The sequence below is a fragment of the Cnephaeus nilssonii genome, assembly GCF_951640355.1.
Source record: "Cnephaeus nilssonii genome assembly, chromosome: 5".
Lineage (NCBI taxonomy): Eukaryota > Metazoa > Chordata > Mammalia > Chiroptera > Vespertilionidae > Cnephaeus > Cnephaeus nilssonii.
This window is the reverse complement of record NC_137076.1, coordinates 108,935,037-108,951,747: the sequence shown is the minus strand read 5'-3', so window position 1 is coordinate 108,951,747 and position 16,711 is coordinate 108,935,037. Positions and strand designations below refer to the sequence as shown.

The following is a 16,711-nucleotide window of genomic DNA, read 5'->3' as shown; positions in this document are numbered from 1 at the left end:
TGGCTGGAGGGATCCCCGAAAGCTCACATTGGGCCATGACACCCCCACCCTGCCCACTGCACCTCCAATGAGCGTAGGCTCACAGCACGGCCACCAGGCCCCCCTCCACCCACCTGGCAGGAACTCCTCGTACCATCTCCGCCGCTTCCTTCCCACCGCGCCTACACCTCTCAGCTGTGCGGCCACAGGCCCTTTGCACATGCCATTCCCCCTTCCTCCCCGCGGTCCTCGCCCCCGGTTACCCCTCCCCGTTGTCCGCTCTCACTCCCCCGGTTGGGATTTTAGTTCCTTGGCTCCGACTGATGCCTGCCTCCTGCCAGGCCCCCCTCTCTCCATGGGCACAGCCACGCCAAACAGGCTCACCCCCTCCACGCCCAGGTCCTGGCCCCCAGCAGGGCCCACACCCTCTCTAGGGAGGAAGGGCCCCTGAGGTCCCTGGGCTCCCTGCACTGCCCTCGCCTGCCCTGCTCGGTCCCCACAGGAAAGAGAAGCCGAGGCTCCGATGAAGCGGGTTTGCCCACAGGCCTGGGCCAGGCTCCTCGGGGAACAGTCAAGCCTGTTCACTCTGCGTGAGGGGTGCCCTCTAAAGGCCGAAACCCAGGAGCTGGGGACGAACAGCCGGGAGAGGCCACAGTGAGGCTCCAAGAGGTCAGGGCCCGACAGTGACAGCCGGGCCACGGGAGAAGGAGCCTGAACCACGGGGGGAGGAGGAGGAGGGGAGATGGAGGAGGAGGAGGAGGAGGGGAAGGAAGAGGAGGGGGAGGAGATGCAGGGAGAGGGGGAGGGGGAGGAGAGCCGAGAGGCAGCCCAGCCTGTGCACAGCCCCAGGAGCTGGGAAGGGGGAGCCGGGTCTGGGGTGTGGGAGGGGATCTGAGCAGAAGACCTGCTGGCTGACTGCCCCCTCCCCCTCCCCCCACGGGTGATGGAGGCCGACTCTGCAGAGGGTGGAAGAGAGGGTGGCGTGGGGGGAGGTGTGCATGTGGGGACACACCCAAGCCCAGAGCCCCGTCCCGCAGCTGGCCCTGTGCTGGGTCCGGGGCGCCGGCAGGAGGCGTCTCCTCCGGGGGGTCTGACCAGCCCCCAATTTCAGGAAATCTCCGCGTGGAGAAGGAAGCACGGGCAGGCAGACAGGAAGGGGCATCGATGGAGATAAGACGACAGTCGTGGAGGACCCTGTGCCTTTGACAAGGTCACGCCAGCCGAGAACAAGAACAGAAACAAAAGACCTGAAGACCAGCCTGAAGAAATTTCCCAGAAAGCAGAGGGGAAGGAGGAAGTGGGCGTGGGGGGGATGCGTGGGGCTGGCTTCTGAGTCGCAGGAGATTCGGAAAGAACGAGAACTGAGACGGCGGAGGAGGAACCTGCCGAAGAGACAGGTGGAGAGGGAACTGCCTGCCGTCCCGGCTCCTGGGTCCCGGCTCCTGGGTCCCGGCTCCTGGGTCCCGGCTCCTGGGTCCCCGGCTCCTGGGTCCCCGGTTCCTGGGTCCCGGCTCCTGGGTCCCCGGCTCCTGGGTCCCCGGCTCCTGGGTCCCGGCTCCTGGGTCCAGGGTCCTGGGTCCCCGGCTCCTGGGTCCCCGGCTCCTGGGTCCCCGGCTCCTGGGTCCCGGCTCCTGGGTCCCCGGCTCATGGGTCCCGGCTCCTGGGTCCCCGGCTCCTGGGTCCCAGCTCCTGGGTCCCCGGCTCCTGGGTCCCGGCTCCTGGGTCCCCGGCTCATGGGTCCCGGCTCCTGGGTCCCGGCTCCTGGGTCCCGGCTCCTGGGTCCAGGGTCCTGGGTCCCCGGCTCCTGGGTCCCCGGCTCCTGGGTCCAGGGTCCTGGGTCCCGGGTCCTGGGTCCCCGGCTCCTGGGTCCTGGGCTCCCGGGTCCCCAGCTCCTGGGTGCCCGGCTCCTGGGTCCCCGGCTCCTGGGTCCCCGGCTCCTGGGTCCTGGGCTCCCGGGTCCCCAGCTCCTGGGTGCCCGGCTCCTGGGTCCCCGGCTCCTGGGTCCCCGGGCTCCTGGGTCCTGGGCTCCTGGCCCGGAGGACAGGCCGACCCCCAGCACAGGACAGACCCGTCTGGTCCCGGGGTCCGTGCCGCCGCACCTCCCAGGCCAGAGTCCAGGTCCGGCCACGGAATCGGAGGAGCAGAGCCTCCCACATGGGCCAGGTCCACGGAGACTCGCTCCCACGCTCTCTCCCGGGAAGCAATGGAAGGGGCGTCCCCAGCGGAGGCAGGAAACGGTCAGCCCAGGAGTGAGTCGGACTGCAGGACAGACGCCCGCTGCCTGGGGGCCGGGCTGGCTCCGAGGCCGTAGATAATCCGTGGAGAGAGAGAGAGTGTGTGTGTGTGTGCGGGGGGCGGGGGGCGGTTATAAGCACGCAGGTAGCTGCATGGGGAAGACAGCGTCAGCGCCAGGGAAAGTAAGACTCACGGGAAAGAAAAGAAACTAGTTTGCCCTCCGGCTCAGGTCAGAGAGCACACGTGGTCACGGCCAGGTGAACTATACAGGTGGGCAACCTTGCAGTGAGTGAGAGTGAGAGTGAGTGTGAGTGTGACTGAGAGTGAGAGTGTGTGTGAGTGTGTGTGAGTGGGAGTGCGTGTGAGAGTGGGAGTGCGTGTGAGTGAGAGTGAGAGTGAGAGTGAGTGTGAGAGTGTGTGTGAGTGTGTGAGTGTGAGTGCGTGAGTGTGTGTGCGTGTGTGAGTGAGTGAAGTGAGTGTGAGTGTGAGTGAGTGAGTGTGAGGCGGGCGGGCAGTGCTGGGGGCCGGCCTCTATAGGAGGTCATGGCACAGCCGAGCAGACGGCCTGGCAGCTGTCAGTCACACAGGCAGCTCTGGGAGGAGGCGGAGCGGAGCCGGGGACCTGTCCCCCGACCCGCACACCCACCGCAGGCCGCCGGCCGCAGGGGAGAACCCCCGGGGGCGGGGGGACAGTAAACTAACGGTTGGTCAGTTTCAGCCCAGCACCGGCAGCTGCACAGCCCTGACCGGCCGAAGCCACCGGCACGCGCTGGGCGGGCAGGAGCCGGTGGGCGAGGACCCCTCAGACGTGGCCTGTGTGTCTGGGCGGCTCTGGTCACGGAGGGGCCACCACCGCTGTCCACCTCCCCTCCAGCCAAAGGGACAGCCAAGGACTTAAAGGGCCAGGGCCCTCTTTTTGCCCCTTCATTTAAAAAAAAAAATTTTTATTGATTTCAGAGAGGAAGGAAGAGGGAGGGAGATATAAACATCAACGATGAGAACCGTGGATCAGCTGCCTCCTGCACGCCCCACACTGGGGATGGAGCCCACAACCCCGGCCTGTGCCCCGACCAGGAATCGAACCCTGACCTCCTGGTTCATAGGTCGATGCTCAATCACGGAGCCCCGCCCACTGGGCTCGCCCCATCTTTCTTTGCTTTACCCCTGTGGGAGCCAGACATTGAAGACCAGGGCACCCCCAAGAAGCTGCACGTTCGGGGGATTAGAAAGTGGCCACGTGTGACCAGAAAAGGCCCGAGAGGACGTTAACTTACAGCTCAGATTGTCTCAGCACAGAACAGCCCCCAACTCACACTCACGCTCACACTCTCTCACACTCACACACACACACACTCACACACACTCTTACACACACACATACACTCACACACACACTCACACACATTCTCACACACATTCTCACACACACACACACATACTCACACTCACACTCACACACACACTCTCACACACACACACACATTCTCACACACACACACATACTCACACACTCACACACACACATACACTCACACACACACATACACTCACAACACACTCACACACACACATACTCACACACACACTCACACATACACTCACACACACACACACACACTGACAAACACACCCTCACACACTCACACACACACACTCACTCACACACACGCGCACACACACACTCACACACACTCACACACACTCACACACACTGACAAACACACCCTCACACACTCACACACTCACACACACACACACACTCACACACACACATACACTCACAACACACTCACACACACACATACTCACACACACACTCACACATACACATACACTCACACACACACACACACACTGACAAACACACCCTCACACACTCACACACACATACTCACTCACACACACGCGCACACACACACTCACACACACTCACACACACTCACACACACTGACAAACACACCCTCACACACACACTCACACACACACACACACACTCACACACACACATACACTCACACACACTGACAAACACACCCTCACACACTCACACACACACACTCACTCACACACACGCGCACACACACACTCACACACACTCACACACACTGACAAACACACCCTCACACACTCACACACACACACTCACTCACACACACGCGCACACACACACTCACACACACTCACACACACTGACAAACACACCCTCACACACTCACACACACACACACACACTCACACACACTCACACACACACATACACTCACACGCGCGCACACACAGAATGAAGGACCCGCCCAGCCCGTGCCCACCTTCCCGTCCTCGTGGTAGATGAAGATGTTGCGGGTGCTGTTGTCCTTCAGGTAGGTGACCTGCAGGCCGTGCGGGTGTCCGATCTTGGCCGGCTGGAAGGTGGCGTTCAGGTGCTCGATCTTCATGACGGCCTTGGGCTCCTTGGCCTGCGAAGCAGCGCCGGGCTCAGTGCCAGGCGGCAGGGGGTCTCCACGCTCGGGAGCGGGAGCGGGCGGGGGCTCTGTGGGTGCCCTCTGGGCCTGGGCTCCGGGCCTGGAGTCCACAGTGAAGGCTCCCCCGTGGGGAGGACGCGGGCGAGGCTCCGCTGACCTGCCAGCCGGGACGGCCCGCCCTCGCCCTGTGCCCGGCCGGCCCCGTGCTTATCTGCATCGCAGGTGATGTTCTGACCTGGAGCCAGTCTACGGGTGGGTCTGCCAGACACAGGCCTTGGGGACCCTCGCACCCCCGACATGTTGCCTGGGGGGCCCAGGGTCAACCCAGCATGTGTGGTCCTGTCCCTTGGAGCCTGGGAGCACCCCGGTTCCCAGCACCCCAGGCCGGGCTCGCAGTGACAGACCCAGCGTTGGGCGGGGTGCGGGGGGCACGTCCCTGAGGACGAGGAAGTCCCCTAGAGCTGCGTGCGGGCAGCTGGGGACACGGACACGGCGCCGCTGCCCCGGGGGGCCCTCCCCCACCACTCACATCACCCTCCCCCCCCCACCTCCCTGCTCACGTCGTTCCTGTTGAAATACTTGAGGACGCCCTCACGCTCCGTCAGCACAAACTTCCGGCTCAGGAACTGCCCGTTGTCCCGGCCGCGCTTCCAGAGGTAGCCCTCGCGGTAGCCTGCGGGGAGGGGACGCGGTCAGTCACGGCGGACAGAGCGGGCCACCAGCCCGACGCCCGGACGCTGGCTGACCGGCCGAAGGGGCCTTGGCCAGGGGACAGGCCACGGCCTTCGGGTCACGCGCTCGGGGCGCAGCCTCTTCCACGGGCCGGCAGGACCCGGCCGGACGGTGCCCTCACCCCCAGCCCCGCCCGGGACGAGGCCCGCCCGCGCCCGACACCGCCCATCTCCTCAGGCCCAGAGGAAGCACTTCCTGTTCCCGCCCCTTCGTACAGGAGGGGAAACTGAGGCTCGGCGACCGAGTCCTGGCCGAGCCCTGGCGGGAAGGGGAGCCGCGGCCACAGGCCTGGAGCCCTCGCCCCTGCCCTGCCCGCCAGGCCCAGCAGGTGGCAGCAGAGCCCAGGACAGGGGCGTCCCTGTGCACAACATGGGACACAGCCCAGCGCCCCAATGACAGAGCTGTGGGTCAGCCCTGCCGCCTGGCCCTGCTCCTGTCAGCCGTGCTGAGGCCGGGGCTCCCCAGCCCGGCCGGCCCCCCAGGGCTGAGTCTAGCGGGGAGCCTGCCCAGATCTCAGGGGGCAGATGCCCGGATCTCAGGGGGCAGATGCCCGGATCTCAGGGGGCAGGTGCCTGGATCTCGGGGGGCAGGTGCCCGGATCTCGGGGGGCAGGTGCCCGGATCTCGGGGGGCAGAGTCAGTGTGCCTGTCTCCCAGCTGAACCTCACAAATGACTCGACCCCCCACCAGCCGCCAGGGGGATGCCGCGGGCCCACTGTGTGCTGCACTGACGTCCTTAAGGCTTCCAACAACAACCCCAGACTGGGCGCCAGGCCCCCACTACACGGACGGGGAAACCGAGGCACAGGCAGGCTCTGTCCCTGCCAGGAAGCCCCTGGCTCCGCCGCCCCCCTATGTCCCTGTGACATTCAGGGCAGAGGTGGGGGGGCGGCCGGACCTCCTGCTCTAAACAGGAGGCTCAGGGGGCAGGGAGGGGGCAGGGAGGGGGGGCGGCCGGGAGAGCGGTGCTCGGCCTCGGCGGGGAGTCTGTGTCTGTCGGTGCCGGGGCATTGTCTGCGGTGAAAGGCTGCCATTGAGCTCTGGCTGGAGGCGGGCGGGTGTGGGAGGGGCCGGGGCAGCTGCTCCGGGGTCACCGGCCGGCGGGGCCTCGGGGACCTGGCCCAGGGGCCGCCCACATGACCTCGGCCGAGGGGGTGGGAGTGCCGGGCTGGTACCTGCCCGAATGGGCCACCTGGAGCCCGTACCCGCCACAGCCGCGCTCCGACGGCAGGTGCTGCCTGGCCTGAGTGCCCGCGCTGCCGTGGCCTCCCGTCCTGTGCACGGAGGTGCCCCCAGGTGCCCTCGCCCACCTGCCCCCAGCGCAGGCCCTGCACCCGGTTCCCATGTGGCTGCGTTCCACGCTCGGGACACGCTTGAAGGCTGCTGGCCGGCGGCTGTCCAGTGTCCCTCAGGCTGTTTCTGTTTCTGTTTCTGTGCATGTTGTCAGCGTCGGATGGTGATGCCCATGGTGGTGACTCTGTGGCGGTGACTCCGTGGCCGTGACTCCGTGGCGGTGACTCCGTGGCGGTGACTCCGTGGTGGTGATTCCATGGCAGTGACTCATGGCGGTGATTCCATGGTGGTGACTCCGTGGTGGTGACATCCATGGTGGTGACTCCGTGGCGGTGACTCCGTGGCGGTGACTCCGTGGCGGTGACTCCGTGTGGAGAGGCCGTGGTGATGTGTGAGGCAGAGCTGGTCACCAGGAAGGGGGTCTGATGGGGGCCAGTGCCTTTCCCTTTGTCCTCAGCGTCAGGACCACACCCTCGGAGGCCAGCGTCCATGCAGGTCTTGTCCACGAGGGGCTCCTGGCTCCACGCAGCCTCCACGTCTGCACTTCTCCGCGCTCGTTAGCTGGTTTCTGCTGAGAGAGGGCGTCCCGCCCCCTCCTGGTTCACCCGTCGGTCTGTGGGGACCACGGACGTGTCCGTCATTATTCATCTCGTCGTCGGTCAGACTGTCCACTCCGGCCACCAGGAGCCTCTCCCGCCGCCCGGCCGCAGGCTGCCCCTGCGGTGCCCGGGGCGAGCGCGGCTCCTCGGACCAGGACGCGGCAGCCTGTGAGCCGGCGCTTCCCACTTCTCCTCCGGGACTTCCTTCCGCGAGAGAACGCCTTCCGTGAGACGTGTTCAAATCTGGCGGCAAATCGAGGCGGGGCAGGAAGTGCCCCTGGGAATCCCCACGCTCCTCACAGACCAGACCCAGGGCCGGGCTGGGGCCGGGTCGTCAGCCCTCCCGTAGGGCGCTCATCGCTCGTCTGCTCCTGTCCCTGCCCCTGCCCCTGCCCCTGCAGCCCAGGGCGTGGGCATGGGGTGTGGAGGGACCTCTCCTCACAGCCCCATTCCAGGCAGCACACACCCACGGGGGTGACAGCCTCCAGGCACGGGCCACCCCGGCTTCGTGGCACCGCCACAACGTCCCCGCTCTGCCCCCACCTGTCCCTGCCGGGACCTGCTCGCCCTGCAGTGCCGCCCACACCGGCCAAGAGGGCCCGGCGCAGCCCTGCGGTCGTCACACAAACCCTGCGCACTCAGGCCTGGCTGTGAGGGGCCGGGACTCTGAGCAGCAGGTGGCCCAGCCCACAGCCAGGAGGCCCCGCGCCCGACACGCGTTCAGACCAGTGAGCCCGTCCTGTCCCAGGTCCCTCACGGCTCTGCAGCGCCAGGAGGGAGGGGACGGGGACGGGGACGGGGACATGGGGACGGGGACACGGGGACGGGGACAGGGCAGCCGCCTCACCTGCTGAGTACGGCTCCTGCTTCTCGGGGTCGGTGAACTCCTGCCGCTCGTACTTGGCCCGGATCCACTGTTCGCGCAGGAGGCTGGGGACAGAGCACAGGCGGGAGCTGGGCTGCGTGGACGTGCGGCTCCCGGGACGGGCGGGAGCTGGGCTGCGTGGACGTGCGGCTCCCGGGACGGGCGGGAGCTGGCCTGCGTGGACGTGCGGCTCCCAGGACGGGCGGGAGCTGGCCTGCGTGGACGTGCGGCTCCCGGGACGGGCGGGAGCTGGCCTGCGTGGACGTGCGGCTCCCGGACGGGTGGGAGCTGGCCTGCGTGGACGTGCGGCTCCCGGCAGGGCGGGCGGGAAGCCGGAGCGCGTGGCCAGGCCGGGAAGGCAGGCGGAGGGCCCAGCTCCGGTGTGTGAAACCGCTGGCTGGTCAGATGCTGTATCACTAACACTTCCCCTTCCTAGAACACGGAGATGGAGCCCACACCCCATGGTTCACCCATTTAAAGGGATCCATTCGGCGGCCTCAGCATAGTCACAAGGAGTGCAGCCACCACCACAACCCAGTTCCAGAACATTCCATCACTCCCAACAGAAACGGTGCCCGTTAGCAGTCACTCCCCAGACCCGAACCGTTTTGGGACTGTTTCCTCTCTGAGCACCTGAGTTCAGGCAGCCGCAGGGCGCGAGGTGCGGGGCAGTGGGGGGGGAGGGGGGACAGGGGGCGGGGGCACGGCTTTCCCTTTAATATGAGTCCCTGGTGGTGAGGGAGGCTGGACTCCTGCCAGGACTTAGAGACGGATCAGGCCCCGCCCATCCAGGGTGAAGCCCCGCCCACATCAAGATACCCACACGGAGGCCCCGCCCCGTCCAGGATGAGGCCCCGCCCACATCAAGATACCCACACTGAGGCCCCGCCCACGTGGAGGCCCCGCCCCCAGTGGGGTCCTGTGGCTCCGGGGGGCAGGGAAGGGCCCTCGGGCTGAGGCAGCTCAGAGGACTCGGGGCCTTTGGAGTCAAGACAGGTCTCCTGCACCCGGAGCAGGTGCTGCCTCCTGGAGCTGGAGGGCGGGGTGCGGGGTGTGGGGTGGTGGGGTGTGGGGTGTGGGGGCGAGCATCGGGCCTGGACAGGAGGCAGACGGAGGCAGACGCTCAGGGCTGGCAGGGAACCAGGCTGAGCGCAGCCCTGTGGGCCCCACGGAGGCGCGTGGAGGTGAGTGAGGGATGCAGGGTCCCGCGGCCACGCCGCCCCGAGCCAGGCGAGCCGCACACACAGGGCTGAGCTGCCAGCTGCAAACCGCCCGTCAATGCCTGGGCACCAGCCTCCGGGCCAAGAGCCAAGCCAGGCGAGGAGGCCGAGTGGGCTGCCCTGGGCGCCGAGGCCCAGCCTCCCCAGCTCTGGGTGCAGCCTTCCCCGCCCTGCCCCGCCCGTGGCCGCACCCACAGCACCCCCTCCGCGCCCCCCGCCCCCCCCCCCCCGCTGTTTACCAGGACCCACAAAGCCCAGCTGGTACTCACTGGCAGTCGGCGGGCGTGGGCCGGTAGTAGAAAGACGGCACTTGGGACTCGTAGGTGGCCCTGGCAGCGTCGTTCCCGTGGGAGGCCATGAACTGCGAGAGAGGACGGTCAGAGAGCCCGAGGCTTGGCCTTCGCGGGGCTGGGGCCGCCCAGGCCTTCTGTCCCAGGGACACGATCTGGGGTGAGGGGGACAGAGCCTGCCCTTCCCCGCAGCTGGAGGGGCCCTGGGGGTGCACAGAGGGAGCCTCCTGGGAAGGGTCTGAGTTTGGCCCAGTCCCATGGCCACCCCGAGATGAGACGCTCCCCCCCCCCCCCCCCCCCCCGCTGCAGGCTGCTCCCCCTCGAGGCGCCCCACACGGCCTGGCTTATTCAATCAGGGGACCCTATTTAGGGAGCAGCTAGCGTGTGCCAGACACAGGCAGGGCCCTGCCCAGGCCCCGCGTGAGGCTGCGGCCCTCTGAGCACGCCGGCCGCCGCGGTGAGGAACGTGGGGATGAGGACAGAGCAGGAGGAGGCAGGATGGAGGTGGCCACAAAGGTGATGGCGCCCGGCCACAGGGGCCTCGAGGGCAAGGGAGACGTGGGCTCCCGTGCCTCAGGCCCTCAGCGTCCGATCTCCGGCAGAAACCCCGCCCCCAAAGTCACTGCGCTTTGAGGACCTTCGGATCCTGAACCAACTGGGAAACATCACCAACAAGACACTTCAGCGGAAAGCTGCCACCAAGTCAGAGCTCTAAAGCCAGGCACGGCCTCGCCGGTGTGGCTCAGTGGATAGAGCGTTGGCCTGCAGACTGAAGGGTCCCGGGTTCGATTCCTGGTCAGGGCACATGCCCGGGTTGTAGGCTTGATCCCCAGTGGGGGCGTGCAGGAGGCAGCCAATCAATGACTCTCTCTCATCATTGATGTTTCTATCTCTCTCCCCCTCTCCCTTCCTCTTTGAAATCAATAAAAATATATTTTAAAACAATAAATAAGTAATAAAATCAGTTGCTGTTAGAAAAAAAGATAAATAAAAGTAAATAAATAAATAAGATCGGTCGCTGTTCTCCAGCAGGTGTGACAGAAGGGCCACTGACGATTCTTGGGCGTAAGAATCAGCCCAAGGAGGAACGCTCATTCTCTGCCCAGAAACCGTCCCCTGGCCCGGCTGGCGTGCTCAGTGGTTGGGCATTGACCTGTGAACAGGAGGTCACGGTGCAATTTCGGGTCAGGGCACATGCTCGGGTTTCAGGCCGGATCCCCATTAGGGGGCGTGCAGGAGGCAGCCCATCAATGATTCTCTCTCATCGATGTTTCTATCTCCCTCTCCCTTCCTCACTGAAATCAATAAAAACACTGTGTGTTTTTTTTAAATCAATGAAAAAATTACCCTCGAGTGAGGCTTAACCAAAAACCATGGGAGGAGGGGCGGCAAGAGATTAACCGAAGAACTTGTATGCACATATGCATAGCCCGTGGACAGGCGTAGTTCAGGGGAGGGAGCCGGAGCCGGGCTGAGGGAATCAATGGGGGGGGGGGGGGGGTGAAAGCGGACATTTGTAATACTTTCAGCAATCTACACATATAAAAGGCTAAGCGACCGACCGACCGTTCCACCGGTACCTATGACGCACACTGACCACCAGGGGGCAGACGCTCAACACACAGGCATGGAAACATGGAACAGACTGATGAATCTCAGAGGAAAGGGGGAGAGGGGGAGGGCGGGAAGAGATTAACCAAAGATCTTATATGCACACTAGAGGCCCGGTGCATGGATCATGCACCGGTGGGGTCCCTCGGCCTGGCCTGTGGGGATCAGGCGGAAACCAGTCAGGTGCATAGATGGGTGGGGTCCCTCAGCCTGGCCTGTGGGGATGGGGCCCAAACCAGCAGTCTGACATCACCCGAGGGGTCCGGGATTGTGAGAGGGCGCAGGCCAGGCCGAGGGACCCCACTGGGCCTCTAGTAAAAAATAAAATGCCAAACTCAAACAATACATAAATAAATAAAATCTCCCATCTTCGACTGCAAAAACTAAAAAATAAAATAAAAAATCGGGATAATTTTCAGAATCATTTTAGGAAACCATAGGAGGAAACCTTTGTGACTTTCGCTTAGGAAATGGTTTCTTAGATCTGATACCGAAAGTGCTAGCAATGAAAGAAAAAACCGAACTTCTTCAAAATTAAACACGTTTGTGCTGCAGAGGAGGCCGCCAGGAAAGTGAGATGTGAAGAACCTCAAAGGCACGGCGCTGTAGGAGAGAAGCCAGACGTGAAAGGTCACATGTTGTGGGTTCCACCCGTGTGTAGCTGTGTAGCGTGTGTAGCTGTGTGTAGCTGTGTAGTGTGTGTAAGGTCCAGAGCAGGCAAAGCCTCGGAGACAAGAAGCGGGAGGGGGGCCAGGGGCTTGGGGGCGGGGCCAGGACTCAGGGCGGAGCCAGTGCTCAGGGCGGGGTCAGGGACCTGGGGAGGGGCCAGGGCTCAGGGGCGGGGCCAGGGCTCGGGGTGGGGGCGGGGCCAGGGGCTGGGGCAGAGTGACTGCTGGTGGGCGGGGTCCCCTCCATGTGATGGGAACGTTTTGGAACTAGACGAGAGGTGTGGTTGCACACATTGTCAATGTGCTAAATGCCCTGAACTCTTCACTTTAAAATTGATTTCGCCACAATGCCCCTTAAGAATATAAACTGTACTTTTTGCATTTAAAAATTATTGCAAAATGAAGTTAAAAGACAACCCACAGTGAGAAAAAGTTGCTTACAAACACCTTAGGTGGTAAGGGACTTGTCTCCAGAATATGTAAAGAACTCTTCACAATAAAAACCCCGAACTCGATAATAAAAGGACAAATAACCCATTTCCTGAAATGCGTAAAGGATTTGGAGAGACATTTCTCCCAAGATGGCACAGGCGTGGCCCAGAAGCAGGTGAGAAGAGGCTCAGGGCCATCAGCCAGGACGCGATCGCAGCTCACACTCGGGGGACGGACAGTGACCGTGTTTACAAAGGAGCGGGGGTCACACGTGCTGGGGCGCCAGAGCGCAGCTCTTTGGGAAAGTCTGGCAGATCCTCGAAGGTGAGCGTCACCAGAAGACCCGGCAATCCTGCTCCAGGCTGGAGGCGAGAACGCGCCACGCGGACACCCGCACCCACGCTCACACGGCACCCCCAACCGCGGGAGAGACCACCCAGGTGTCCTGAGCTGGAGGGTGACACAGGGTCCATCTTATCCATCTACCGCAGAGGTGCTGGGGCTGCAGCCGCTGAGCCAGGGGCCGTGAGCAGCGCTGGGGAGAGCGGGCGGAGCCTGTGCCGTGTGACCTTCCAGGGTGCTGCCCCCAGCACAGGGGTGCGGGGAGCGGGGAGGGCGGCGATGGGTGCCGGCGTATTCCGGGACATGAAGCTATTCTGAACGTAGATGGTGGTGACGCAGGCTGGGGACTCTGCTTTAAAGGGCGAGTTGTGAGGTGTGTGAGCGACTCTCAGTGAAGCTGTGATGAGTAAGAATAGTCCCGGGGAGCGCAGCCTGCGTTTGCTAGAAACCCTCAAACCACAGAAGAAAAGGCTGACAAATCTGACGACATCAAAGCGAGAAGTTTCCGCTGAGAACCCTGAGCAAAGTCAACGGGCAAGTAGCCTGGAGAAGCAGCCACTCCAACCTCAAAGCGTTCAACCCCGAAGTGTGAGAACCTCGAGAAAATGGAAGTCACGGCCAGGCCGGCGGGGACAGGGGACCCCGAAACCTCACACGGACGCTCGCTTTCATCCAGGACCAGGAGATGCCCCACGGAGACCCTTCGGGGACAGTTACTCCTTTCCCTCAGCAAGGGCCGCCTCGGAGCCAGCGTGGGGGACAGGGGGACAGGGAATGGGGAACGTGGGGACAGGGGGACAGGGAACGGGGGGGTGGGGTGGCGGACAGACAGGCATACCTCTCGGCGGCAGTACCGATCCTGACTGTGCACGTCCCCGGGAGCTGGGCTTCCCTGAACCCCCAGCCCCACCTGTACCAGGTGACACGCCCCTCCCAGCCTGGCCACTGGCCCGGTCACAGTGGGAGGAGACGAGGCCCACGTGTCCGTCCATGGGGCCACCTCTGCTCTAAGGACCACACAGGGATTGAAGGGCTGAGTCCCTGCCCCGTGCAGCACCCGCCCTCGCCCTGGTCCCAGCGATGGCGGTTCTGGGCCTTCTCCCCCCTTCCTGACAGGCGGCACCCGCATGTGTCTGCCAGCCCAAACCCCACCTGCTCCACCTCCTCCTCTGCCCCACACCCACCTGGTGGCCTCCCCAGCCCGTGCCTGCTGCCTCTCCACGACATTTGGGCTGAGGAGGGGACCCGCCTGTCCCCTCCCTAAGGCCTGCCCCAGGGCCAGCACCCTCCCCAGCCCTCCTGCAGCGAGAGCGCAATAGACGTGGGTCAGGGTGGGCGGGGTCGTGACCCTCCAGGGCGCCCACGAGGGTGAGCGGAAAAACCCTAAGAGCAGGAGGGCACAGCTGAGCACGGCCCCCAGATGTCAGGACTCGAGGACCGAAGCCCCAGGATCCGCCCGTGGAGCGGCCCTTCGCCCTCTCTCTGCAGCTGCCCCACAGGGAGGTGGGGGGTGGAGATCACCCCAGTCGGATCCCCAGCCTCAGGCCCCCCCCAGGCCCAGCCCTGGAGCCTGGAGCACAGGGATGAAGGGGCCTTCGAGGGCCCAGGGCAGCCCTGAGCGCCCCCCAGGCCATACCTCCACTTGGGCCTCCTCCCAGGCGTCCAGGCGGATGGACTTGACCTTGCTGACCTGCGGGATGTTGCGGTGGATGGCGGAGCAGCTCAGGCAGATGAACACGCCCAGGGTGTAGGAGGCCCAGTCGGGATCTGGAAGGCAAAGGCCGGAGTCTGGTCAGAGTGGGGAGCGGGCGGGGTCACAGCTGGGAGCCCCGGTCTGCAGGGCCCTCCTCTGGCCTTGGCTGCCCCATCCGTGCAGGGCGGCTGGGGAGGAGGCTCCCCAGGGGAGCAGCAGCCCCCGACACCCCAGCTGCCCTGGGGCCAGAGCTGCCCAACCCCCGAGTGGACACTGCATCGCGTGGGGGACGCTGACGACCGCAAGTCCAAGGACGGATGCGCCGTGACGCACACATGTGTCCAGCGTGACGAGGACCCTGGCGTGGCCGTGCCCGCAGCACACTCCGGGGTGGGACACACCGCGGGTCTAGTTTACTGAGGGGGGTGAGCAGACGCGAGTGTGGGTGATGCCGACCCGGCAGGTGCTGACCCCCGAGCCCATGCGGGCGGGGCCAGGGCTCTGTGTTTCTGTGGGTGGATGTCTCTCTCTCTGACCCACAGCACAGGGGCCCTCCCTGCCCCCCAGCCCAGCTCAGTGTCCAGGCCCCTCCCTGTCCCCCAGCCCAGTGTCCAGCCCCTCCCTGTCCCCCAGCCCAGTGTCCAGCCCCTCCCTGTCCCCCAGCCCAGCCCAGTGTCCAGGCCCCTCCCTGCCCCCCAGCTCAGTGTCCAGCCCCTCCCTGCCCCCCAGCCCAGCTCAGTGTCCCTGCCCCCCAGCCCAGCTCCCTGCCCCCCAGCCCAGTGTCCAGGCCCCTCCCTGTCCCCCAGCCCAGCCCAGTGTCCAGGCCCCTCCCTGTCCCCCAGCCCAGCCCAGTGTCCAGGCCCCTCCCTGTCCCCCAGCCCAGCTCAGTGTCCAGGCCCCTCCCTGTCCCCCAGCCCAGCCCAGTGTCCAGGCCCCTCCCTGTCCCCCAGCCCAGCTCAGTGTCCAGGCCCCTCCCTGCCCCCCAGCCCAGCTCAGTGTCCAGCCCCTCCCTGCCCCCCAGCCCAGCTCAGTGTCCCTGCCCCCCAGCCCAGCTCCCTGCCCCCCAGCCCAGTGTCCAGGCCCCTCCCTGCCCCCCAGCCCAGCTCAGTGTCCAGGCCCCTCCCTGTCCCCCAGCCCAGCTCAGTGTCCAGGCCCCTCCCTGCCCCCCAGCTCAGTGTCCAGGCCCCTCCCTGCCCCCCAGCCCAGTGTCCAGGCCCCGTCCTGAAGGCTGGGACGGGTCTAGCGCAGGAGGTGGAGGCCAGGAGGCAGGTGGCGGCCCCAGACACAGCTTCTAAGTGGCACTCGGAACAGAGAAGTTTCAGAGAAAAAAGCTGCGTCACCCGCGGGCCTGCGCCCAGCCCGACTCTCCCGGGGCTGTGGGCATGGAGCCTGCCCTGTGGGTGCAGGGGGGCGGGGGAGGGCAGGCTCGCTGGAGTCTATGGGGTGGGGTGGGTGGGGTGGGAAGGGGCTCCGGGGGGATCTAGGCGGTGGGGGAGGGGAAGTGCCCCCCACTCACAGGGACCCCTCCCTGCACCGGGATTGGCCGACATCAGGGGGCCCACCGAGGCCTGCAAGGGTGGGGGCAGTGAGACACCCCCAGGCCTTCCCCAGCTTAGAAGAGCTGTGACGGGAGGGGGGCCAGAGAGGCCGGGCCCCCCGCCGAGCACACTCCTGTCCACTGAGGCTGCCTGCCCCTCCACATGGCCGCGGCCGCAGTCTGCCAGCCCTGGAAGCCGCAGCCATACTTTCGGGGCGCCCAGCACCCCATTTTCTGCTTGGAAGACTCTCCCAGGCCACCTCCAGCCCAGAGGCTGCCGCCCAACCCCTAGGGACCCCGCCCCCACCGCCTGTGCCTCAGCTCAAAGGTCACGCACACAGAGGGGGGGGGGGGCACCAGTCAGAGGCCCTGTCGCTTCCCCAGAGCACCCGCCCACGGGCATTTCTGCTCATTTGCCTCTTGACCACCCACTGCCTCGACCCTAGAATGTACAGGGCGGTTTGAGGGACCCCTCCCCACAGCCCTGGCCAGGTGGCCGCCTGCAGGTGAGGGGCCCAGTGTCTGCACGGCCCTGAGCTCCCCTCCACCACGCCCGGTGACCCGGCTGCCAAGGGACAGGCCTCCACCCACAGGCTCTCCAGCCAGACAGGAGGCCCCCACCCGAGGCCGAGCTCTCACGGGCGCGTGGGCACCACAGGTTTCCCAGTCACGAGGCCCGTCCTGTTCTCAGTCTCCCTTGGTGCTGGTGTCACTCAAACTGCTGGACAGCTGCCGCGGCCCCTGCAGGCTCCG

The 16,711-nt window shown here is 65.2% G+C and overlaps 1 protein-coding gene across 1 annotated transcript in view; it reads right to left on the bottom strand.

The window, feature by feature from the left end:
- ADAP1 (ArfGAP with dual PH domains 1) overlaps positions 1 to 16,711 on the bottom strand; it is a 29,648-nt gene that overhangs the window by 4,116 nt on the left and 8,821 nt on the right. The window contains exons 2-6 of the mRNA XM_079770202.1: positions 14,365 to 14,495; positions 9,655 to 9,746; positions 8,148 to 8,230; positions 5,238 to 5,350; positions 4,525 to 4,671 (exon numbers count right to left, since the gene is read on the bottom strand). Coding sequence (XP_079626328.1) covers positions 4,525 to 4,671; positions 5,238 to 5,350; positions 8,148 to 8,230; positions 9,655 to 9,746; positions 14,365 to 14,495 — 566 coding nt within the window. The remainder of the gene's footprint in view (positions 1 to 4,524; positions 4,672 to 5,237; positions 5,351 to 8,147; positions 8,231 to 9,654; positions 9,747 to 14,364; positions 14,496 to 16,711) is intronic.